The sequence below is a fragment of the Rhinoderma darwinii genome, chromosome 8 (assembly GCF_050947455.1).
Source record: "Rhinoderma darwinii isolate aRhiDar2 chromosome 8, aRhiDar2.hap1, whole genome shotgun sequence".
In the NCBI taxonomy this organism is placed as follows: Eukaryota; Metazoa; Chordata; class Amphibia; order Anura; family Rhinodermatidae; genus Rhinoderma; species Rhinoderma darwinii.
The window spans coordinates 111,615,268-111,640,701 of NC_134694.1; the positions used below are offsets into that span (position 1 = coordinate 111,615,268).

The 25,434-nt window shown below is 41.9% G+C and overlaps 1 protein-coding gene across 6 annotated transcripts in view; it reads left to right on the forward strand.

Moving 5' to 3' along the window:
• The window catches only part of DDR1 (discoidin domain receptor tyrosine kinase 1), a 58,323-nt gene that overhangs the window by 18,886 nt on the left and 14,003 nt on the right, over window positions 1-25,434 (forward strand). For 5 of the 6 annotated variants that reach the window (XM_075836369.1, XM_075836370.1, XM_075836374.1 and 2 more), the window contains exons 2-10: window positions 7,579-7,706; window positions 8,423-8,525; window positions 20,421-20,649; window positions 20,751-20,898; window positions 21,154-21,256; window positions 21,583-21,769; window positions 23,345-23,591; window positions 24,337-24,486; window positions 24,907-25,064. In XM_075836369.1, coding sequence (XP_075692484.1) covers window positions 7,579-7,706; window positions 8,423-8,525; window positions 20,421-20,649; window positions 20,751-20,898; window positions 21,154-21,256; window positions 21,583-21,769; window positions 23,345-23,591; window positions 24,337-24,486; window positions 24,907-25,064 — 1,453 coding nt within the window. Of the gene's footprint in view, window positions 1-2,273; window positions 2,362-7,578; window positions 7,707-8,422; window positions 8,526-20,420; window positions 20,650-20,750; window positions 20,899-21,153; window positions 21,257-21,582; window positions 21,770-23,344; window positions 23,592-24,336; window positions 24,487-24,906; window positions 25,065-25,434 lie in introns of those variants that run through there. The other variant, XM_075836371.1, reaches the window with a different exon arrangement.

The following is a 25,434-nucleotide window of genomic DNA, read 5'->3' on the forward strand; positions in this document are numbered from 1 at the left end:
CTTTGCTTTTGGTTCTTATGTCTGTTTTCTCAAGACCGACAACACTAATAGAGTAGCTGCAGAAACATTATATACTACCCTCTGGCACTGTATATACCCTATTACCACTACCACTAAAAATATATATGGCCGCAATGCTATGTCATTCTATTGGGTAGGGACACGTCTCCATTGCGTACACTGTCTTTACCCCAGTTAACAGGTAGAACATAACTAATGTTTTTTCTTGTCCCTGCCCTTTTCCACCTTGTCTTGAATGTTGTCGTCCTAAAGCAGCATGATTTCTTAAGCCATCTTTTCATGCTTCCTAAGTAAGGGGACCTAAATCAAGCCTGTGTAGTATGGAGAGAAATTCCAATGTGAAGAAAATATAATTTTATGTAACCACTGCAGCTACACATACTTATATGGTGGTCACCCAGACAGGAAGTCAAGTGATTGCTAAGCAACCTGAACTAACACACCCTGAAAAAAACACTAAGGAGGTCCCGCAAGAAGTAAAATAAAAGTAAAAATAGATTCTGTAGAACTGATGGAAGTGAGTAAGGCTGCAGGATCAAACTATACAGCGATTATTTGTAGTCTGTAACCATGGAGACACATAGGTCTGCATAGGAGCTGTACACATAAAATTGTTGTGTCTTTTTAATAATACCATTTGCAAAGTTTGTTATATTTGAATTTTCGAAGCATTGGAGTAATAAAAAAAAATTAGTGCAAATGAGGACCCGTGTTAAAAGCTGACTCTTTTTGGGTGACTTATCAAAAGGCTTCTATCCCCTCTGTCCATAGTGACCTTATCTAAGGGAAAATTACAAGGATAAGATGGGTCTTCCCACTTCTCCTACTGGATTTCCTTGCTCCACTTACTCGAGTCTGTCTAGAATAGAATATGATAGACGTTAAGAACTTGTTGACTGACATCTTATAAAGTCTCCTCTGTAATTGCCGTCAGGTTTGGATCAGACCCAGGACAGCACCTAGTGTGACCCAAATTGTCAAAATGCCACTGTGCAAACACAGTCTTATAGCCCAGAGTTGCATTCATAAATCTGTAGGCTTCAGAGCTGTAATCTCCCAGCAGTCTTTGGCGCCTCAATATCTGCACTAAGCATGCTATGGTGATTTGCATTCTCGGAAGTATAGTTTTTGCACCAGGCTCTGTACAATAATCCGATGTAGGGGAAACTAATTTTCCATTTTGGGAGCTCAACTAAGGCTGCATTCACATCTGCGTTGGGGCTCCGTTCATGGGTTTTATCGGACATTTCTGTCAGGGGAATGGTGATGGATCCGGTGCAAATAGTTTCAGTTTGTCACCGTTGTGTAAGGGTTCCGTTGTTTTGACAGAATCAATAACGTAGTTGGCTGCGCTATTCATTCCGTCAAAACGACGGAACCCTTACACAACGGTGACAAACGAAAACCATTTGCACCGGATCCGTCACCATTGAAATCAATGATGATGCAAATGGAAATTTATGGTTTCCATTTGTTTCAGTTTGGATTCCATTCATGGGTTCCCCTGACGGAAAGGTCAGACGGAACCCATGAACAGAGCCCTGACGCAGATGTAAACGCAGCCTAAGCTTTTGACAAGCTTATTGACTGTTTCCAAACACATCCAGCAGAATTATGACAACAGTCTACATCTCAGGACCGTGTATATCTCAGGCAGGAGCCTTTTTTTAATATTATTGCAGGTATCTGACCAGTAATAATTTCATGATCTTGAGCCTATATTCATTTACTATGACAACTACAAAAATTCTCAATTCGAGCCTCACAATTTCAACCACAGCAAAATTCCTATAAGTTTCTTTACCATACACATTTTTTTAGTTCGTCACCAGGGACTGGTGGGGCATTTGCTCAGGGTGCTGTGTGCCAGGGGAATACCAACAAGCCACGGCCCGTGCCCAGGTTACTTAAAGACAGGGCTTATGGCAGCAAACTGAATCTGCTCCGGTGAAGGAAAGCCAACTTAGACTTTGTATCCCACCAAAAGTGAACTCCCAGTCTTTTGGGGGTCAAGTTTCTTAAAACAAGGGCCTGTTCCTGAAAATCCTTGTTCGAAATGGGAAGTGACCAGAGGAAATAGCTCATAAATGTAAGGAAGTGTTGTCCAGGCTGTAAAAAGCAGTGGAAAGAGTGTGAGAAATGGAGATTAGAGCAGTGAGAGAATGAGTTAAGGAGAATGGAGGGGAGGGGAGCAGAGACAAGTGAATGCTGTGCTAGGTGGGGAGGAGGGATCTTAGGAGGAGGACGGAAGAGGCACAGATAGTTTAGTTCCTGTCTGTCCCAAGGGAGAGAGTCCCGAGAACATGTCATACTCCTAGGACTACCTGGACCCGGACACAAGTGAGTGGGCGAAGAGGGAAGGGGCATGGAAAGGTGCAATGGAGCAATGCACAGTGGGCAGAGAGCGTATCAGGTGGCAGATAAAGTGGGCGCAAAATAAAACAATGAAGAAAGTGGCAAAAAGTAGAGAAGAAAGAGAGAAAGTGACAACGCTGTAGAGGAAGCATGGCCCTGACTCTGCCCGCACAGGTGTTTGCATACAAGGGAGAAAGGAGCCTGCAACATAGAGGGGTATTTGCAGGGTACGCTTTGTGGTTTTGCTGCCTTCTCCAACATGCCCACACTTGTAAATTATATTAGGGAAACTAGAGTAAATAATCACGGTTTCGGATTCATGGTGGTCAATCGCTGCTCTTCATGTTGTACTGTACAATGTTTTTTTAATTTATTTATTTATTTTTTTATTACAATCACAATTACCATTTCAGTCCTAAATAGGACAGGAAAAATGACAAAGGATCAAATATATTACTCCAATACTCTCTCGTCAATCCCCTCCCCCATGCTTTACAATGTACACAAAGAAGCGTCAGAGTAGAGAGTAAAACTGCGTATTCTTAAAGTGGCCATACACAGAATGAATTTTTAGGACTACGGCTATGAAAATTTTTGCTACATGTGTTGTCGTTTTATGGTCAAAGAATAACTTTGTGAATTTGTAAGGTTCGGATTGAAAATGTAGATCATTGTTGGAGTTGATAAGAGAAAATCTACACATGTGTGAAGTTCCTGTAACTACCGATCATATAGGACGCCTGATCGTATCGTATATAAGAAACCGTCTTATGTATGGTATCCTTACAATAGAAGTTTTAGAATTCGTTGTAAATGTTTTCCCAGTATAGAAATATATGTCATATTGAATGGATGTGCCATAAATGTCCAATGGGTCGGGGGCCTGGTATTGGGGCACAGGTACAAAGTGTTATCCATTTGAATTGATGGTGTTGCTTGGTTACGGGCTGTCAGAATAGATTTTGTCAAATTATTTTGCCATTATTTAGATCCTGTTCACATCACGTTTAAACACACTGAACGTATGCACCAGACGTATGCAACTATGCATTTATATATGTCCGCGCTATTAATTCCGTCGGAAAAACTGAAACCTGCCGGAACGGTGACAAATGGAAACCATTAGCAATGTTTCTGTCACCATTGATATCAATGGTGATGCAAACGGAAGCTAAGGTTTCCGTTTGACTTTCCATTGAGGGGTTCCACGACGGAAACTTCAGATGGAACCCCTGAACGGAAAGCCAACGCTGATGTGAACAGGCCCTAAAAAAACAGCTGGGAGCTACAGATTGCAGACCACAGCTGTTAAATCTTCTTCCATATTCCAGACCCTGTATTAAAGTTTTTTTTCATGTAGAAACGTTAAACTTGATTCTAAATCATACATTAAAATTTTTGGGATAATCGGAATAATAAAACCGGCTGAGTAGGGGAATAGTATGAATGCTGCCAAGTTGCTCCTCCACTTATGGCCTAAACAGCTGACAGTCTGGTTGCTAAGGATTACAGTCTTTTATATGGGGTTGTCAAGTAGCACTTTCATAGTAACCAATCTGTCTAAAATTACTGAGATTTTCATCTTATGGCACAATGAGCACTGTGGTAAGGACAGTGAAAGGGCCAAGGGTTAGGGTCAGGGTTAGCTTGGCAGTAGTTAAGCCACACTTTCCTGTATGTCCTATGGCTTTATTAATCAGATTATTTTTTTTTTAAGTGAATTTACGTGAACATATCAATTGGGAGCATCCGATTGTGTATGAGGTGAATTTATTTCATATAGTGATATCATTATAATTTCATTCGGCGTGAAATAACAATTCTGGAGCATCTTTTCTTAGAACTCTACATTGTGCCATTACTCTGTTATTACTCCTAGAAATGTATGAATAATTTGACACTTGGATGTTACTAGTTGGGGGGTGTCCAATGTCCAACTAGTGCCGACAGAGTCAGAGTGTTTAGGGACACCCCCTTTGACAAGGGAAATGGTCACACCCAGTTGTCAATTTATTCATAAATTTCTAGGAGGAATAACTGAGGAACGGCACAATGCAGAGTTCTAAGAAAATATGTTCCAGAATTTGTATTAATTGGAGAATACAAGTATTTACTAAAATAGACATGTCAGGAGAGGTGACCGGACCACTCTAAATGTTTTACCAGGATTTAACATTGACAATCTATCCTCAGTATAAGCCTTCAATGTGTGTGTTTAATGGCGGGCCGACCCCGATACCCACATGATCAGCAGAAAGAAGGGGCTTAATAAAAATTTAAATAATGCAATGTGTTTACAAAGTTCCCCATCTCATACTGATCATGAGTTACAGCCTGTATTATAGTCCAGAGCCACATTTAAAATTCTGCAGGCTTCAGAGCTGAATTCTCTCAGCAGTCTTTTGATTCTGTTGTATAGATTTTAACTCTTGGAGATGTATTATTTATACAAGGCACTGTACAGTAAGCTGAAGTGGGAAAAACAAACTATTGAAACACATTACAGCTAAGCTTTTAGGGGTGGGTTTCTTGACAAACTTGCTGACTGTTTCCAATAATAACCAGCAGAATTCAATTTTGCATTTCATTACTATGCATTGTCCAGATGTTTCTGTATTAGATCAGTGAGTTTGTACTACAATAATAAGAACGCTGTATTAAGTCAGTGTGTTTTCAAGATGTTTAGCTTCCCAGCAGTATCGCTAACCCAAGGTGAGACCTCCAGAATGACAAGAACAGGTTTGTAATTCTGCGTCTACCTGAACCAGTTTGCATGGTTTTCTCTGAGTTGGTTTCTTAAAATACCTTTCTGAGATAACCTTTGTGTATCCAACCCCCACAATAGCCTTTGTGTATCCTGATCAGTGCACCAGCCTGCCGAACCTCTTCAGTGGGTGCCAGTTGGTGCATTTTCTTACTGAGTCACTTCTATAAGTATTAGCTTCGGCACCCTACTATATTACCTTCATGAGTATATCACTGTACGTCTTCTCTCTGAACCACTTCTGTTACTACCAGAAGGTACATCGCCTCACTAAGCCATCTCAGTGCCAGACTGTACACTTTCCCACTGAGCCAGCTTTGTAAATATCAAAATGTGAATCCTCCTACTGCTACCACTCATATGAGTTTGAGACTGTGCATACTTCTTCGGTGTCACTTCTCCGACTACTAAGCTGTGCATTTCTGTACTGAACAAGCTGCTTGGGTGCCAACCTGCATACATTAGACGAGATTTATTAATACTGTCTTAAAATTAGACAGAATAAAATTAGACCAGACAGGAAGAAACTGCTCCAAATGAATCATAGTGGTGCACACATGGCCCATCTTGCTAGACATGTAAGACACTTTTCTCTACCTTATGCCGAAAGTGGATTTTGTTTAGTTATAATTATTCCAAGTGTTCAACCTCTATGAGAGTTATCCTACTTTGCCACCTCTATGAGTACCAGGCTGGGCTTCTTCTGTCTGAATTACTTCTGTCAACGACAATTAATTTTCCCACTGAGCCACATCGTTTAGTGCCAGACTGGGTATTATTGCTGTGCCTGCTCTGTAAATGTCAGACTTTGCATCCTCTTACCGATACCCTACTGAGGACTTTCCTACTGGACCAACTGTTAAGCCCTGTTCCCACGGCAGATTTTGCATGGCGGGTCCCACCGCAAAATCCACCGCAGAACTATTTCTGCCGTCAGTAGTAAGATTCCTCCCTCCCACTGATTTCAATGGGAGGTTCGGGCGGAATCTGCCCGAAGATTGAGCAGGACGCTTCTTTTTCCCGCAAGCTGAAAAAAATTAGCTAGCGGGAAAAAGAAGCGCCCGACTCCCATTGAAATGAATGGGAGGTGAACATTTGCGGCGGAATCCATGGCCAATTCCGCCACAAATTCCCTCCATGTGAACATAATCTAAGAGTACCAAACGGTGCAGCTTTCTACCGTATGATCTGATTGAGTACCAACCTGCACTTCATCCGCTTGAACCACAACCACATCTACCACAACTGTCTCCTCTATACCTCGGCCGTCAAAAAAATGTTAAGCTTTCTGTAATATAGTCTGCCACCTACCATGTGCCATATAGAATACTGGTGTCTTCTTATGTGGCAAAGGGTCTATGGGCCACCAGTGACGAGTCGCGACTGCTACGAGCCTAGTGCAAATGTTATTGTGTCACCTCTGTAAATGCCGAATGTGCATGTGACCTTTCAACTCTGCCAACTTGTTGCGCCATCTTTGGGAGTGTTAGGCCTCATGCACACGACCGTGTTTTTGCGTCCGCAATTCCCCCGCAAATCCACGGGAGAATTGCGGACCCATTCATTTCTATGGGCCCATACACACTATCCGTGTTTTCACGGGCCTCCGCATGTCCGCAAATCCGTGCCGCAGAAACTCAGGACATGTCTTATTACGGGCCGCAAATTCGATGCGGACATGCCAATAGAAGTCAATGGGCCCGTGGAAATTGCGGATACACCTCCGTGTGTCATCCGCAGTTTTGCGGATTTGCGGAAGTGTTGCTAGGCGACGACCGGGAATGAGTTCTGTCGTCATCCTGTTTTACCTAGGCTTTTTTTTTTTCATCCGCATTTTGCGGATTACATACGGGTGAACTGCGGATTACATACGGATGAACTGCGGATGACATTTCACGGAACACGGTCCTGGAATTTGCGGACTAGAAAAACACTACGGTCGTGTGCATGAGGCCTTAGACTATACAGTACGGGGCATCGTTTGGAAACAGTAATTTTAAAAAACGCTAAATACATGAGCGAGTCTGATCAAACTCAGCTGCCACAAAACTAAATTTTGTGTCACAAAATGATATCATATGCTACAGATTCGTGGTATAAGTGATCATTGTCACACTTTTGTGACACAGAATATAATATGGTGCCATGAAATACCATTCTGTGATACAGAATGCATTATTGTAGTGAAAATGCAGTTCGGTAATAGAAAATACCATTTTGTCGCACAGAATAACATTTTTGCAAGTTCTGTATAATTCGCAATGCCTGGATTTACCGCTCTTTGACCCCCCCATATAATGACCCCCCCCATATAAATTGTTGACCCATGTATATTTACAGTGTATATCCTGGTGTAATGGAAGGACATTGCTCGCTGTCTCTGGGTGTTTATGCTGTACTATTCTTTGACTATAACACATAACTCTATATCTTTGCAGGAAGAATTATGGGTCAGAATTTCATGAGTCATCACTGACAGAAGATATGAAGATGATATCTCGTCTTGTCTCCCTTGGTCTTCTCATTGGCTTCTGCCTGGCCGAACCAGATGCTCATTTTGATCCATGTAAGTGTAGACCGGGTCTTATACCTAGTGAAAAATATATTTGGGGCTGAAAGACTAGCCAGCAAGGACTAAGGCACTACAGATACTAGCACTCAACCATTGGCCTTTAGAAATTAGTACACTGAATCACTGGACCGTAAAGACAGGGCCCTCAACCAGTGGACAGTACAGATAGTAATGCTCAACCACTCGCCATCAGGGACTAGAAAACTGAATCACTGGACAGTTGGGACAGGGATCCTCAAACACTGGACAGTACGAATAGTAATGCTCAACCACTGGCCATCAGGGAGTGTAATACTGAATGCTATGGACAGGGGTCCTCAATCATTGGACGCTACGCATAGTATCGCTCAACCACTGGCCATCAGGGACTGCGATACTGAACACCTGGATGCTAAGGACACAGGTATTCGACCATTAGAAACTAGGGAAAGAGACTCCAAATAAGAGACCCCAAGTAGTAAGACACCAGATGAATAGATACACAGTAGAGAAATTAAATACTGGGAAGGGAGTGTGATTCATTTTGCAAGCTTTACTTTTGGCACCAAAAAGGCTTGCCCCGGGAATGCCCACTGGGTAAAGCCAACACTGAAGCTTGTTATTGGTGATATCAACTGATTTTTCCTCTGCTTTTATGTCCAGTTTTGGGCATCTCCTTCCTGTAGTAAAGATGTCACCAGAATGAAATACATTTTTCTTATGATCTGCAGCTTCTTGCCGGTATGCCTTGGGGATGCAGGACAGGACTATCCCTGATGAGGACATTACTGCATCAAGTGCATGGTCAGACTCAACTGAAGCCAAACACAGCAGGTGAGAGAACGCAGATCGTGTACATTCTGGGTAAATGACTTGTATATTATCCGTAATTAAATATGAACGTTGGAGATTTGCATACATTGCGAATCAAGAGGCCTGGCCTGCGACTAAGATTGTCACCTTTTCCACCCAAAAATATTGGCCAGGTTCAGGGTGTATTTACACATGCCAGTTTTGCGTCTTTTTTTGGCCACGATTTTGCGTAAATCTCATCAATAAAACACCATAAAACCTCCACATGTAAATACACCCAAAATTCGGTAAAAAGTGGGTGTCATTTGTCCCTGAGGTTTGGGAGCCTTAGACAAACAATGACTCGCTATAACTGAATATCCTCCCTTGACCTTCGCTTTTGAATGTCGGGGCTGTCCAGGCCATTGGCGCCAATTTCACACTTGACCTAGTACTGATGCTGCAGACGTTACTAGGGCTGGCTGGACTGACAAAGAAGGAGCATCCAATCCAAATAGGAAGAAATCTGACTGCGCACGCATATTATGCAAAAATATACTTTTATATCTGCTCTGGCCTACCGGTATAAATACGGGCTGGGTCGGTGCTTTATTGGCATGGTGGAAACCCTATATGCGACAGAGTACAGACTGCCATAAACAGCAGCGTATAAATGGCCTATGGACTTGCAGGGCAACAGAGAACAGAAAAGCAGGCACTTTGGGGGCATCTGAGGCTGACATTCACTATAAAAGAAACTTAATGGGGTTCTTCCGGCATTTTATATCTTTAGGATAGGCCACAAATATCACATCAGTGGGGGTCCGACTGATGGCACCCCAGTCAATCAGCTGACTGAAGGGGCTGCAGCCTCTTTAGTGTTTACCAGGCACAACACCGTACACGTCCGTAGCAACTGTGCCTGGTACAGCAGCTCAGTCCCATTCACTTATACAGCGCTATGCCTGTAAACTGCGAATCAGCTGATCGGCGGGGGGTGCCGGGAGTTGGACCCCCACCAATGTGATATTGTAAAATCGAAATAAAGATTGAACTTTAAATTGCATACAAAAAGCCTGGAGTGCTATTCAATTCCACAGATCTTTGTTGCCCTTAGCAACCAATCAGTGTCCACGATTCATTTTTCCAATGCAGTTTAGAGAATGAAAGCTGGATTGCTATTGGTTGCCAAGGACAACAAGGATGGCAAGGTTTCTATGGGACAGATTTAAGGCCCTCCGTTTACTAGGAACTAATGGCGTAAATATGATATCGGGTCCTTCATGTGCTTGTAAAACAAAATGGCTTCCTGTAGTAAAGATTACTTTTCTTCACGGTAGTCAGTTTATAGGTCTTTTTGTCCTTTACAACTACAATCCCCTATAGATTAGACACGGTTTAGGCCGCCTGCTCCTCGCTCCGCAATCTCATGCGTAGTGCATTACAGATACCGACTGTTTCTCATAACGCTGGGACAGAGAAAACAACATTCACCTGTTTCCACACATGTCTGATCAAATACACACAAGTTTACTCTGAAAGAAAGATTCCCTTTAACTTTCACTAAGTCAGTTCAAAGCAATGGAAGCCATCACATCAAACAGGAGAGTTACAGGCGGTAATAAGGTGCCGCATACCATTCGGGAGAATTACCCTTAAGTTGCTGTTCACATGGCCGCCACATGTAACATGAAACACTCATTGAAGAGGCTGTATAATGCTTAACAATATCCAATAATGGTTTTAGATGTTTATGTTCCTCAAGATTTAGGAGAAGGACAAAAACCACATGAGGGTTACCTTCAAGAAGCTTTTAGGGCTCCTTCGCACACACACAGTGGTTTTCCTGCCATTTTTTGTTGCATTTTTTTGGGCAGAAAACGCTGCGTCCAGATATTAGCTGGAAGTCAATAGGGAAATATTAAACGCACTACAAACAATGCATTTTTTTTTTGGTGGAAGTTCTGCCTTTTGTTAATTTTTTTTTGCATGTGTCAATGTGTCCTGCGTTTTTATATGGCTTTTTTTTTTTATAGCTTTTTCTTAGAATAAATCATGTGTTGCAAAGAGAAATCTTTGAATCACATAATGTGCTTATGATGTGATAACAAAACACATGCAAAAACGTAGGTACTAAAAAAACAAACAAAAAAACCCACTGGAATAACACCACAAAAAAGTACATGTACCATAAAAAAAAAACACGCTGCAAAAACCGCTGTGTGAAGGAAGCTTTAAAAGGCAGTTCAACCAAAAATAATAACAAATAAAAAATGGAAGGCCTCATGCACTCATCCGTTGGCCATCATACGGCCGTGAAACATGGACCGCACATGGATGGTTTCCGTGTGCAGTCCGTTGTTTCAACGGACCAAATAAATGAAATGGGCGAAACTGTTTTGTCAAAAATAGACAGGAGTAGGACCGGTCCTATTTCTGTTGGAACGGAAGTGTGCATGGCTCCATAGACATTAATGTGTCAGTGTGCTATCCGTTAAAAAAACGGATAGCACACTGAAGAAAATAACTGAAGTGGGCATGAGGCCTTAGAAAGATCGTCACCCAGCTTTTCTAGCGCATATTATTTTCAGGGGCCTAGAAGAGCTGGATGGCATATCGTTTGTCACCCAGCTCTGCCCAGAAACAGATATAGGCTGTTTACACATGGCTGTAATATTTGCAGGCCCTCAGGCTTATTAGCCGCTGGGCTCATGACTGGGAGGCATGTAAAGGGTTAATTTAGTTTTAGTTGGCTAGGGGATGGCTTATTTACCCTTCTAACCTGGTGGCATATAGAATTATAGGTTCTCCTCTTAGAAGGCGTTTTTAGGTGGGCATGTGCGGTCTTACCCCCTCTCTTTCTGGGTATTTAAGGGAGGTGCGGGAAGACGTCTTCCTCTTTTGGCTGTTACTTGTCCCAACCTCCCTCCATATTTCCTGTTTATTTGTCTAAGTCTGTTTTTAAAAAAAAAAAAAAACACCAAACATATATATATATATATATATGCAAAAAAAAAATAAAAAAAGGGAAAAAACAATCGTTTATACATACATAATATTTTGTTTCTATTTTGTACTCATGGGAATTTGTCATTGTATACATTGTTTTTCTCGGCTGTTTGGCTACATGTTTTCTGTGTTTTTGAAATTTTATGTCACAGCAGGCAGTGTTTGGAAAAATGTCTGACCTAGATGCCCTTCCATATGCGGGCTGGCATTCGGGGAGAAATTGTTATGTGTATATGTGTTGAATATCTTTTACAATTGGTTTATTATTAAAACATGGAAAAATAAATAAATATATAAATAAAGCTGTGGCCGACCCTCGTGTTAACCCACGTTATAAAATTCAATTAAGCCTCGCTCAAGTTATTTCTATCCGTTGGGACATGATTTACCCCTAGCCTAAATTTGCATGGTAAAGTTGTATGCACACAGTCTTGCAGCCGTGCACAATTTTGCATCTGTATTATGGCCGCACCACCCGGACCTCGCGTGGTTCATCTAAACCGGACATAGATCACCATAGAATGGCAGGATGTCCGGGTATTGCGCCTGTGAGTGGCCATAATGGCAGGATATCATTTTTAACATCTTGACAGAAGAGGGCATCTATCTATCTCTCTCTCTTTTTATATATATATATATATATATATATATATATATATATATATATATATACACTACCGTTCAAAAGTTTAGGGTCACTTAGAAATTTCCTTATTTTTGAAAGAAAAGCACCGTTTTTTTACATTGTTAATGTGCTAAATGACTATTCTAGCTGCAAACGTCTGGTCTTTAATGCAATATCTACATAGGTGTATAGAGGCCCATTTCCAGCAACCATCACTCCAGTGCTCTAATGGTACATTGTGTTTGCTAACTGTGTTAGAAGGCTAATGGATAATTAGAAAACACTTTAAAACCCTTGTGCAATTATGTTAGCACCGCTGTAAACAGTTTTGCTGTTTAGAGGAGCTATAAAATTGACCTTCCTTTGAGCTAGTTGAGAATCTGGAGCATTACATTTGTGGGTTCGATTAAACTCTCCAAATGGCTAGAAAAAGAGAGCTTTCATGTGAAACTCGACAGTCTATTCTTGTTCTTACAAATGAAGGCTATTCCATGCGAGAAATTGCCAAGAAACTGAAGATTTCCTACAACGGTGTGTACTACTCCCTTCAGAGGACAGCACAAACAGGCTCTAACCAGAGTAGAAAGAGAAGTGGGAAGCCCCGCTGCACAACTGAGCAACAAGACAAGTACATTAGAGTCTCTAGTTTGAGAAATAGACGCCTCACAGGTCCTCAACTGGCAGCTTCATTAAATAGTACCCGCAAAACGCCAGTGTCAACGTCTACAGTGAAGAGGCGACTCCGGGATGCTGGCCTTCAGGGCAGAGTGGCAAAGAAAAAGGCCATATCTGAGACTGGCTAATAAAAGGAAAAGATTAATATGGGCAAAAGCACACAGACATTGGACAGAGGAAGATTGGAAAAAAGTGTTATGGACAGACGAATCGAAGTTTGAGGTGTTTGGATCACACAGAAGAACATTTGTGAGACGCAGAACAACTGAAAAGATGCTGGAAGAGTGCCTGACGCCATCTGTCAAGCATGGTGGAGGTCATGTGATGGTCTGGGGTTGCTTTGGTGCTGGTAAAGTGGGAGATTTGTACAAGGTAAAAGGGATTTTGAATAAGGAAGGCTATCACTCCATTTTGCAACGCCATACCATACCCTGTGGACAGCGCTTGATTGGAGCCAATTTCATCCTACAACAGGACAATGACCCAAAGCACCTCCAAATTATGCAAGAACTATTTAGGGAAGAAGCCGGCAGCTGGTATTCTATCTGTAATGGAGTGGCCAGCGCAGTCACCAGATCTCAACCCCATAGAGCTGTTGTGGGAGGAGCTTGACCGTATGGTACGCAAGAAGTGCCCATCAAGCCAATCCAACTTGTGGGAGGGGCTTCTGGAAGCATGGGGTGAAATTTCTCCCGATTACCTCAGCAAATTAACAGCTAGAAAGGTCTGCAATGCAAAGTTTGAAGGAGAAAATTATTATTTCAAATAAAAATCATTATTTTTAACCTTGTCAATGTCTTGACTATATTTTCTAGTCATTTTGCAACTCATTTGATAAATATAAGTGTGAGTTTTCATGGAAAACACAAAATTGTCTGGGTGACCCCAAACTTTTGAACGGTAGTGTATATATATATATGTTGTAATATGATCTGTGCCCAGGAGGACGTTCACACAGACATACTGCTGCTGTTTGCATTGTGGATGACAGGGTGGAAGGTCGTCGATTATTGCTGATATCCCGGAGCACAAGAGAAAAAAATGCGGTTATTACTAGTACGCCATAAACATCTCTTGATGTAAACATGATAAAGGAACAACCATCTGGACAGTACGTAAAAATATAGGACTTTTTTCCAGTGTCTGAAAAAATAATTGTACAGATTATTGGGACTGTCATTATAATAATATTCAAGGTTGCAGTAAATTCTGCTGCTGTGATCATATCACTTGGCTATAGACATCGGTTACTTATAATGTTTAACAGTCATTATGGTTTTCCAACTGGTCCGTAAAAATGTTGCACAGGTTCTCGCCAATCCGATATGAGCAAACAGGACTGGGCCCCCTCCCCTCTCCATGGACCCCATAGGAGCTGCGTGTTCTGCCTTTATGGTCCGTACACCCATGGAGGAAAAGCAAATGTCATGTCCGTAGGATCCTGAATAACATTCGCAGGAACGTGGTGCTGTAAACACTGCTGCGGTGCTCGTGGGAACGCCTGACAGATCTGTAGAGAATGAATATGCTGACAAAGGAAATTATTGTACATGGAAGCCATCTTGTCGTGACTTGCCCGAGAATGGCTTTGTCAAGCTATCAGTTTCTTATACAAGGAATCTTAAGGTTCATTAAAGGAAAAAAAAATTCTACTTGATGGAGATGAAGAGACTTCTAGATCTGTCTCCAGGGACAAGTTGGGTAATTCAATGTGAACCCGCTATAGAGACCACCGGGTGGGTCCAACATCCTGGGGGGCACATAGTTCTCCCAGTCACAGAAGAAACTAGGATTATATGAAGCTGGTGCAATGAGGACTTCTAATCGCACAATACAGTAATCATGCTAGACAAATATGTGATAATCCCCCCTCCCCCGACTGTAAATTATAAGAACACTAGAAGTCGCTCCGGAGCGGAGGCCGAAGGCTGAGCATATTCATACGGGTCACAGAACTCCAAATATGCCATATCAGTTATAGTAGAGGGTACAATATACCCCTATCTTATAACACTACACCTCAGCTGCTGCAGAGCCTCTTTTTGAAGAGTTAGAGGAATATTCCTTTCCCTCTCATCCTTTTAAAAAGAAGATCTGCAGCATCTCAGGTGTGTATTATGATGTTCTGCAACAGCTGAAGTGTGTATTATAATGTTCTGCAGCTGAGGTATATATTATGATGTTCTGCAGCAGCTGAGGTGTATATTATAATGCTCTGCAGCATCTCAGGTGTGTATTATGATGTTCTGCAAAAGCTGAAGTGTTTATTATAATGTTCTGCAGCAGCTGAGGTGTGTATTATAATGTTCTGCAGCAGCTGAGGTGTGTATTATAATGTTTTGCAGCACCTGAGGTGTGTATTATGATGCTCCGCAGCAGCTGAGGTGTGTATTATGATGTTCTGCAGCAGCTGAGGTGTGTATTGTGATGTTCTGCAGCAGCTGAGGTGTGTGTTATGATGCTCCGCAGCAGCTGAGGTGTGTATTATGATGTTCTGCAGCAGCTGAGGTGTGTATTATGATGTTCTGCAGCAGCTGAGGTGTGTGTTATGATGTTCCGCAGCAGCTGAGGTGTGTATTATGATGTTCTGCAGCAGCTTAGGTGTGTTATGATGCTTCGCAGCAGGTGAGGTGTGTGTTATGATGTTCTGCAGCAGCTAAGGTGTATAATATGATGATCTGCAGCTGCTGAGACGTGTATTCTGATGTTCTGCAGCAGTTGGGACACATAACTCTGTCATACACAATGCAGCTGCCGAAGAACCTTTTTAAAGAGACACGGAGAACAACATGTCTGTTAGTCAGTGCTTGATGGCACATGATAGGAGATAAGCAGCGCCCATGTAACGCTGCTCATCACTGTATAATCATCAGCTTCTGACATAAGAATGTGACATTTAGAGCATACATTTTTTACAGTCATATCAATGATGTATTTTATATATTTTATAATATATTGTGGCATGTGAAGTCATTGGCGTGTTTCGTTCTGTTATAGATTAATCTCTGTAACCTTTACTATTCCTTCCAGTACGCACAGTAGACTTGACCTCAGAGGTGTCAGTAAAATTACTCTTATTTGCCAAGGGGGTTTGGGAAGTGGCTGGTTCTCAGTTCACTTAGGCTACTTAGTATATGAGGTGTCCACTTTAAGTTGACCTTAAACCTGGTGTATTTCAATACGTGTGAAGAACACGTTGTACTTGTTTTTATTTTTTTATATATATATACATACACTAACGTTCAAAAGTTTGGGGTCACCCAGACAATTTTGTGTTTTCCATGAAAACTCACACTTATATTTATCAAATGAGTTGCAAAATGACTAGAAAATATAGTCAAGACATTGACAAGGTTAGAAATAATGATTTTTACTTCAAATAATAATTTTCTCCTTCAGACTGTGCTTTGGTCTTGGAATGCTCCATTTGCAGCAATTCCAGCATTGCAGACCTTTGGCATTCTAGCTGTTAATTTGCTGAGGTGATCGGGAGAAATTTCACCCCATGCTTCCAGAAGCCCCTCCCACAAGTTGGATTGGCTTGATGGGCACTTCTTGCGTACCATACGGTCAAGCTGCTCCCACAACAGCTCTATGGGGTTGTGATCTGGTGACTGCGCTGGTCACTCCATTACAGATAGAATACCAGCTGCCTGCTTCTTCCCTAAATAGTTCTTGCATCATTTGGAGGTGTGCTTTGGGTCATTGTCCTGTTGTAGGATGAAATTGGCTCCAATCAAGCGCTGCCCACAGGGTACGGCATGGCGTTGCAAAATGGAGCGATAGCCTTCCTTATTCAAAATCCCTTTTACCTTGTACAAATCTCCCACTTTACCAGCACCAAAGCAACCCCAGACCATCACATTACCTCCACCATGCTTGACAGATGTGTCGGGCACTCTTCCAGCATCTTTTCAGTTGTTCTGCGTCTCACAAATGTTCTTCTGTGTCATCCAAACACCTCAAACTTCGATTCGTCCGTCCATAACACTTTTTCCCAATCTTCCTCTGTCCAATGTCTGTGTGCTTTTGCCCATATTAATCTTTTCCTTTTATTAGCCAGTCTCAGATATGGCTTTTTTTTGCCACTCTGCCCTGAAGGACAGCATCCCGGAGTCGCCTCTTCACTGTAGACGTTGACACTGGCGTTTTGCGGGTACTATTTAATGAAGCTGCCAGTTGAGGACCTGTGAGGCGTCTATTTCTCAAACTAGAGACTCTAATGTACTTGTCTTGTTGCTCAGTTGTGCAGCGGGGCCTCCCACTTCTCTTTCTACTCTGGTTAGAGCCTGTTTGTTCTGTCCTCTGAAGAGAGTAGTACACACCGTTGTAGGAAATCTTCAGTTTCTTGGCAATTTCTCGCATGGAATAGCCTTCATTTCTAAGAACAAGAATAGACTGTCGAGTTTCACATGAAAGCTCTCTCTTTCTAGCCATTTGGAGAGTTTAACCAAACCCACAAATGTAATGCTCCAGATTCTCAACTAGCTCAAAGGAAGGTCAGTTTTATAGCTCCTCTAAACAGCAAAACTGTTTACAGCGGAGCTAACATAATTGCACAAGGGTTTTCAAGTGTTTTCTAATCATCCATTAGCCTTCTAACACAGTTAGCAAACACAATGTACCATTAGAACACTGGAGTGATGGTTGCTGGAAATGGGCCTCTATACACCTATGTAGATATTGCATTAAAAACCAGACGTTTGCAGCTAGAATAGTCATTTAGCACATTAACAATGTATAGAGTGTATTTCTGATTCATTTAATGTTATCTTCATTGAAAAAAACTGTGCTTTTCTTTCAAAAATAAGGAAATTTCTAAATGACCCTAAACTTTTGAACGGTAGTGTATATATATTGCGTAGCACAAAAATAGAGAATCCTGCTCCATTCACAATTTAATAACGAGCCCTGACAATGAATATCAACAATCGCTAGATCCTAGAAACATCATGCTTTGTATACAATGAATTTCCTTTAATCAGGCATCTAATATTCCATAAAGTCACACTGTCCATTTTTGTTGTGTTTTTCACTTGAATTTTTTTTTTTATTTATTTTTTTGCTTTGGTAGATAAACTATCAAGCCCCTTAAAGATTATTCATCAACCAAAAAAAAAAAAAAAGCATGTAAAAAAAACGCACCAAAAAATGCTAAGTGTGAACCCAACCTGTCATTTCATCTGATTTAAAAATAAATGAATGTTTAATTAGGATAGATCTGACTCCTTTATCGTTATATGTCTAGAAAAGATTCACCGCCTGAAAGAACGATTAAAATACTTTTATTATAAATTTGTTAAAAATGGCTCAACCAGCCACTATTTCCAAGAAAACAGGCATAAGCAAGTGTTAGGCGAAAAGGAAGTGTCCAGGGTAATGGTATATTTCAAAGCACCCAGGACTAACTCTCCCTATTTATGATATATTGATTCGCTACAATCTTGCCAAAAATGTCAATGTATCAAGATCCTACGCGTTTCAGCATTGTCACTAAAACAATACCTCATCAGGGATTGATATACATAGGTAGTTAAATTTCTAAAGGTAGAACACTGGATAGCACTGTTTATGTGCTTATTTTAACCTCCAGCCACGCATACGGCTCTGATGTACTGGCCGCACACGCGCCGGAGAAATCATGGGCTTTTAAGGTTAAGAGCCCGCCCTTCAGACATCGTCATCGGGGGCAGCCGCCAATCCAAGTTCGACACGGCACAGCTGTGACGTGCAGGAGGCGGCTTGCCTCCTTCTAGCCGACCAATCAGGGCGCCCGGACAACGAACGTGTCCATAGTAACCAGGGGACGCTAGACGCGGCTCCTGATATGTCAATCGACAAAACACAGAGTAAATGGGTAACGATCATATTCCCCTCCTGTACTCACCACCACTGTCCCAAGCAATTAGGAACATTGAAAGGAACAGGGCCTGAATGAACAAATTTCCTACTAGTGCCCTAGTTGTTTATTGAGGGGGCGCTGGTGGGCAATGATAGGGTGTCACTTAGTGACCCTGCTGGAACAGTGCCCTTTTGGTTGTTAATATATTTATGCTTTCTGGTCTGGTATGGGCAAATTGATCTATGATATCCAGGGCCGTTGCCCCCTTTTTGTAGAACTCTGTGACTTTATGTGTATCTACGGTGCTGAACAACGTAGTCAATGATGTGACAGTCCGTACCCCGAGATTTGCCCCTGGTGAGTGCGCTAATTCCCCCCTGTTCCTTTCAATGTTCCTAATTGCTTGGGATAGTGGTGGTGAGTACAGGAGGGGAATATGATCGTTACCCATTTACTCTGTGTTTTGTCGATTGACATATCAGGAGCCGCGTCTAGCGTCCCCTGGTTACTATGGACACGTTCGTTGTCCGGGCGCCCTGATTGGTCGGCTAGAAGGAGGCAAGCCGCCTCCTGCACGTCACAGCTGTGCCGTGTCGAACTTGGATTGGCGGCTGCCCCCGATGACGATGTCTGAAGGGCGGGCTCTTAACCTTAAAAGCCCATGATTTCTCCGGCGCGTGTGCGGCCAGTACATCAGAGCCGTATGCGTGGCTGGAGGTTAAAATAAGCACATAAACAGTGCTATCCAGTGTTCTACCTTTAGAAATTTAACTACCTATGTATATCAATCCCTGATGAGGTATTGTTTTAGTGACAATGCTGAAACGCGTAGGATCTTGATACATTGATACATTGACATTTTTGGCAAGATTGTAGCGAATCAATATATCATAAATAGGGAGAGTTAGTCCTGGGTGCTTTGAAATATACCATTACCCTGGACACTTCCTTTTCGCCTAACACTTGCTTATGCCTGTTTTCTTGGAAATAGTGGCTGGTTGAGCCATTTTTAACAAATTTATAATAAAAGTATTTTAATCGTTCTTTCAGGCGGTGAATCTATTAGTTTATGAACGACATCATATATCGAAACTACAGTGAATATTTATGTCTAGAAAAGCATGGAAAAAAATTATATATAAAACATATACATTGCAGTAGCATACATAGAGAACGAGGTGTCACAGCAAAGATAAAAATACGGCCCCTTTCAGGTGCTGCTTGACAGCACCACTCGCCTAACCACCTACAACAGGAGGTCCTGGTGCCCTCATCAAATTTTCATGATCGTGAGTCCATTACTAGCATTGCAGCACCTGTGAAGACCACATCTCTGGTTAGGTTCTCACCACCCATTAAAATGGAGGTAAGACCATCCTGGTATGAGCCCCCTCGCTCCAGGGGCCCAATAGCAGCCACATAGGCTGCCTCTATTATACACATGCACTTAATACAAGATTTACCACATGAAATATTGATACCAAGAACTGTGTAACCAAGCAGGAGACATAGTTTACATAAAGAGGGTTCAAGCATCAATAGAGGAAAGGATTCTTTACAGTAAGAGTAGTAGTAGGGGAGAATGAGGTATAATTGTTTCAGGAAAATGATCTGACTACCTTTGCGTTAGAAGAGATTATCGTGTCTGTGAGTAAAACCTTCCAGTCGGTTTTGTTTTGTCTTACTCTGAATCCACCAGCTAAGTTTGAGAAATGTATAAACTTGTTGGGCATGTGTTGTTTTCCAACCTTAGTAACGATGTAACAATCTCTTTTCCACGGCACAGACTAGAAAGCCACGATGGTGATGGTGCTTGGTGCCCATTTGGGCCTGTCTATCCTAATAATGAGGAATATCTTCAGGTGGACTTAAGGAACCTGCATTTCATGACTCTTGTCGGCACGCAAGGCCGAGAGAGCGGAGGACTGGGCAAAGAATTTGTCCGACATTACCAGCTACGTTACAGTAGAGATGGTTACAAGTGGGCTCACTGGAAAGACCGTTGGGGAAATGAGGTAAGAGATGGATGAGCGGTGGTGTAGGTACGACAGCTATCCTCCAGATTGAAGTGTCCGATTAAATAATTTTACCATTTGCTCTATTCTGTCTTGTAAAGGTGATAGTTGGAAATGAGAACACCCATGACCTCGTTTTGAAGGACCTTGGGCCCCCAATTATTGCCCGTTATGTCCGTTTTTATCCCATGGCTGACCGAGTCATGAGCGTGTGTTTGAGAGTCGAACTATATGGATGTGTTTGGCACGGTGAGTCTACTACTCATGCAACTATGTCAACCATGACCTCCACTCTGAGTAACCCACCAGTGCTTGTTGGTAACTGTTTAGCACCACTTTTAAACCTAATGTCACTAAGGGGGTTCCTGGTGGGTGGGCTGTCTTTACCTTATAAGCTCTTCCTGGACCATGCTCACCCTCCTAAATATTCCCATGACGCTGAGCATTGTCCTCTGGTGTCCATAGATCTTCTCTTCTTGACTTCCATTTTTTTTCACACCACAGATGGACTCCGCTCTTACACCTCTCCACCTGGAGACATCATGACCCTTGATTCAGGGATGGTTAATTTAAACGACTCTACATATGATGGATTTACCGTTGGAGGGTAACTATGTACACGTATAGTGACTTCATACATTACCATACACAACCTATCATGTATCTACCACTATGACTTGATGTGTTCCATGATTCCACAAGTGTTGCACTCAAAGATGTCTTATAACTTTGTAAATAAAGTTCTACAATGTAATTCCTATTGGCTAAAGCAGTATGTATTAATTAAAGGAACACACCATACAAAAGTGATACAAAACACCATGTAAAACTGGGGGCGGTGCATGACAAAGGGATACTAAGAACACCAAAGAGAATCCCTTTGGTTGAGTATGGTGGAGCTACCTTTTAATGTCAGTCTGTCTTCCCCTACAGGCTACATTATGGAGGACTGGGCCAGCTGACCGATGGAGTTATTGGCGCTGATGATTTCCTCCAGCACAAGGAGCAGGGTGTCTGGCCTGGGTATGATTATGTTGGTTGGAATGAAGCAAATTTCCCTTCTGGATACCTGGAAATGGAGTTTGAGTTTGATGCACTGAGATCATTTACATATATGAGGGTGAGTACTGTATGTATAACACTAGAGATACTGCAGCTGCATCCCCCACCTCCCCTTCTTTATCATTTTACACTACACAGTTTTTTTTGGTGACTGAGGAGGTTTCCAAATATTTACATAGACACTGCAGAGGGAAATGGAAACTATGGGCTGTTGGAGAACGAGGAAGATGTCACTTTCCCCTAATAAGCTATAGTACAAGATCAGCTTTTGTGATGTATCGCATGTTACAAATCCCAATAGCAAAATCTCAGCAAAACGCTTAGGTTTGTTTGTTTACATATGCATGAAGGACGCTCAATATGCACTTTGACGTTTATCTACCTCTATCCCTCATATTATCTTCCCATGCGTATACAAACAAACCTATCAATTCCTCTCAGGGACAAGGCATGCTACAAAAGCACAACACTATACATGATCTGCTAGTGAGTACCGAGTTGCTACAAGTTTTAGAATCTCTTTAATTGTATTAATGATAAAAATAGTTTTATATGACTATATAGAAAGATGGTAAGAGAGACACTCAGAGGCATTACTTCAATCTCATGGGCCCCAGTGCTAAATCGGTAACAGCCCCCCTCCCACCTACCATGTGCCATTTATAATACTGGTGTCTTCTTATGTGGCAGAGGGGGCTATGGGCCTGCTACCTCTGCATTCCATATAGCTGAGCCCCTTGAGGCACTTACACCTTAAAGGGGTTGTCTCAGTACAGACATGTCCCATTAGTGTGGGTCTGACCGATGTGACCCCACTAATTGCTAAAACTAAGTGGCAGTGGTGGCCATTGACTATATTGCACCAACCGAGTATTGAAGGAAGTACTGACTTACGAGTATGGCAGCCCCTGAACATTACTGAATGGCCAAGAGGGCTTATGGGTAGTAGAGATGCACGATCTACCACCTGTCTTCAGGGTCCCATTTATGGGTCACAACTTTAATAAAAAATGAACTTAAAGGCTATGTACCCTTTGATTTTTTTTTTTAACTAAAACTATGTATTATAGTGTTAAATGCAACTGTGTAATTGGAATTTATTTAAAAGAAAAATATTTTTTTGAGATGAAGCTTCTATGTATCTTGAGCAGCTGTATCTTGCGCTAAAACCCAAATCCGTCAGGTCAGCGGGACTGACGGCTTCGGTGACAGTGGGTCCTGCGATTCTCTGACAGGCAGGATCCAGCTGTTATAACAGGAGGATCCTGCATGTTAGAGATACGCAGGACCCGCTGTCATCGAAGCCGTCAGTCCCGCTGACCTGACAGATACAGGTTTCAGCGCAAGATACAGCTTCTATGTATCCAGGATACATAGAAACTGTATCTCAAAAAGTAATTAAAAAAAAATACAAATTAATTCCAATTACAAAGTTGCATTAAACAATATAATACATAGTTTTAGTAAAAAATCAATTGTCTTTAATGGTATACATAGACTTTAAACTAATCAGCTGGGGTGGGAAATATGATTATTTTTTTCGTTTTTGCGCCACTTTTGTCTATGATTTACTAAGTCTCCCTCTCTAATCCCTGCCCTCCAGTAATTTCACTATCCTCATATTCACCTTCAGGTACACTCTAATAATATGCACTCCAGAGGGGTCCAAGTGTTCCGTCGTGTGGACTGTTACTTCAAACGCACCTTGCATACTCCCTGGGACCCCAACCCTGTCACTCTACCTCTGGCAATGGATGTCCGTGACCCGAGTGCCCGCACCGTCACTATGCTCCTGTCTGGCAGGCTGGCGAGAATCCTGCGCTGTCATTATTACTTCTCCAGTCCATGGCTGCTTTTCAGTGAAATCTCATTTCTCTCTGGTCAGTACTTACTTTGTATATTATCTGTTGCAGGACTCTATAGAAAACCTGAGAGATAACACATTATGTTTCCATTTATTATTTTTTATCTCCTTTTCCTCCCCTTCTCTGTCATATGTGGCTGTTTGGCAAATCAAATGGGCAAGGATGACAGAAGAGAAGATAAAAGACTAAAGAAGGAGCTTGTCCATGCACTTTTAGTAAAAAACAATAGCGAGGACGAATACTTGCACGTCTCCCTTTTTTGTCATCCCTGCCCATTTTTCCTTAACAAACAGGCACAGATGACACTGAACAGTGAAACTGACGAGAAAGCAAAAGTAGAGACATATTCGAAAGACCACTTACAAAGTTTTCACCTTGTCCTTCTCCTATCTGCCTGTCTTGACCTATGTCTAGTATATAGTCTGGTCTTCTTACATGATTGTTAGAAGTTCTGGCCAATCAAAATCCTAGTAAAGTAAAAACGCTGCCAAGCAGTATGTAGGAATATTGGTATGTAGGTAATTTGTTCTGTCGGTCATAATATCTGATCTTGTTTAAAAGGGTTTTCCACGATTAGGACAAAGTGTCTGTTTGTTGTTTTGTTTTTTACAAATCTTGCCCCACTCCTGTCTATGGGCTGTGTCTGGTACTGCATTCAAGCGAATGTGGCTGAGCTGCAATACCAGATACAGCCCGCTGTTAAGGGTGGCGCTGTTTTTGTATTCAATGTCATGTGACTCTGATGTTTTTTGACCCAAAGATGTTCAGGACTCCTCAGAACCAGAGGAACCGAGCCCTCTCCCCCAGCCACGGGAAGCCACTCTGCAACCTCCTACAACAGAGTTACCACAGAGCACCAGCCAAAAAACTGCTGCAACTACCATGGGCAGTTCCAGTGAAAGCGTTCATGGTGAGAAAGTTACATTGAATTCTATGATAATTTATTATTTCGATTGTGGATTCGTATTTTCATGGTTTATCCCCAGTGACCCCCACTAGTCCATCTCGTTCTATCAGGCCATAAAGCTGTCTCTATGCCATTTAGGGGGTTGTCTAAGATTAGAAAAAGGGTCTGTTTTTTTTTGTTTTTTTTAAAGATACAGCGCCACTCTTGTCATGAGCTGTGTCTGGTATCTCAGAATTGAAAGGAATGGGACTGAGCTGCAATACCAGTCACAGCCTATGAACAATAGTGGTGCTGTTTCTAAAGGAAAAAAAAACCTGATTAATCTTATTAATCTCTACATCTCTTGCTCTCTGTTCTCACTGCAATTTATATTTTGTCCTTTTTTTTTTTTATACTTTCCTTTTCTATTATTATCTGCTATAGAGGCCGTTAGTGTTGATCAAATTAATCAACCAATCGTGAAGGACGAGAGCAGCAATACTGCCATTCTGATTGGCTGCTTGGTAGTCATAATCCTGCTCCTGTTGGTTGTCATAATCCTCATCCTGTGGCGACAGCGCTGGAAGAGATTACTGGGGAAGGTAGGTGAAACATTTGAGTGTCTGCTGACAACGCATTGCAAGTGTCCCCTATAGTAAATGATGGAGATGCAGTACCAGTAGACTGACTGTTTCTTGTGTCTTTCTATTATTTAGCGAGGTTATAAGGTATATGCATCAAATAAAATTTGCAGGACAATTCTTGTGATCTTGTCATATGTGCATTTCTATCTTAGTGTGGGATTGCCTTTCCCTTATGCACAATCCAGTAAGCTCAGAAGGCACGGGGGAATGAATATCGGAGTACGTTACACTAAAGACTAAGAGGTGGAGAGAGAAGGGGTGGAGAATAGAGCAGTATCTGCATCTACTTGTATGCAAGTGGGTGACCGGGTGACCAGAAAACTCAGCT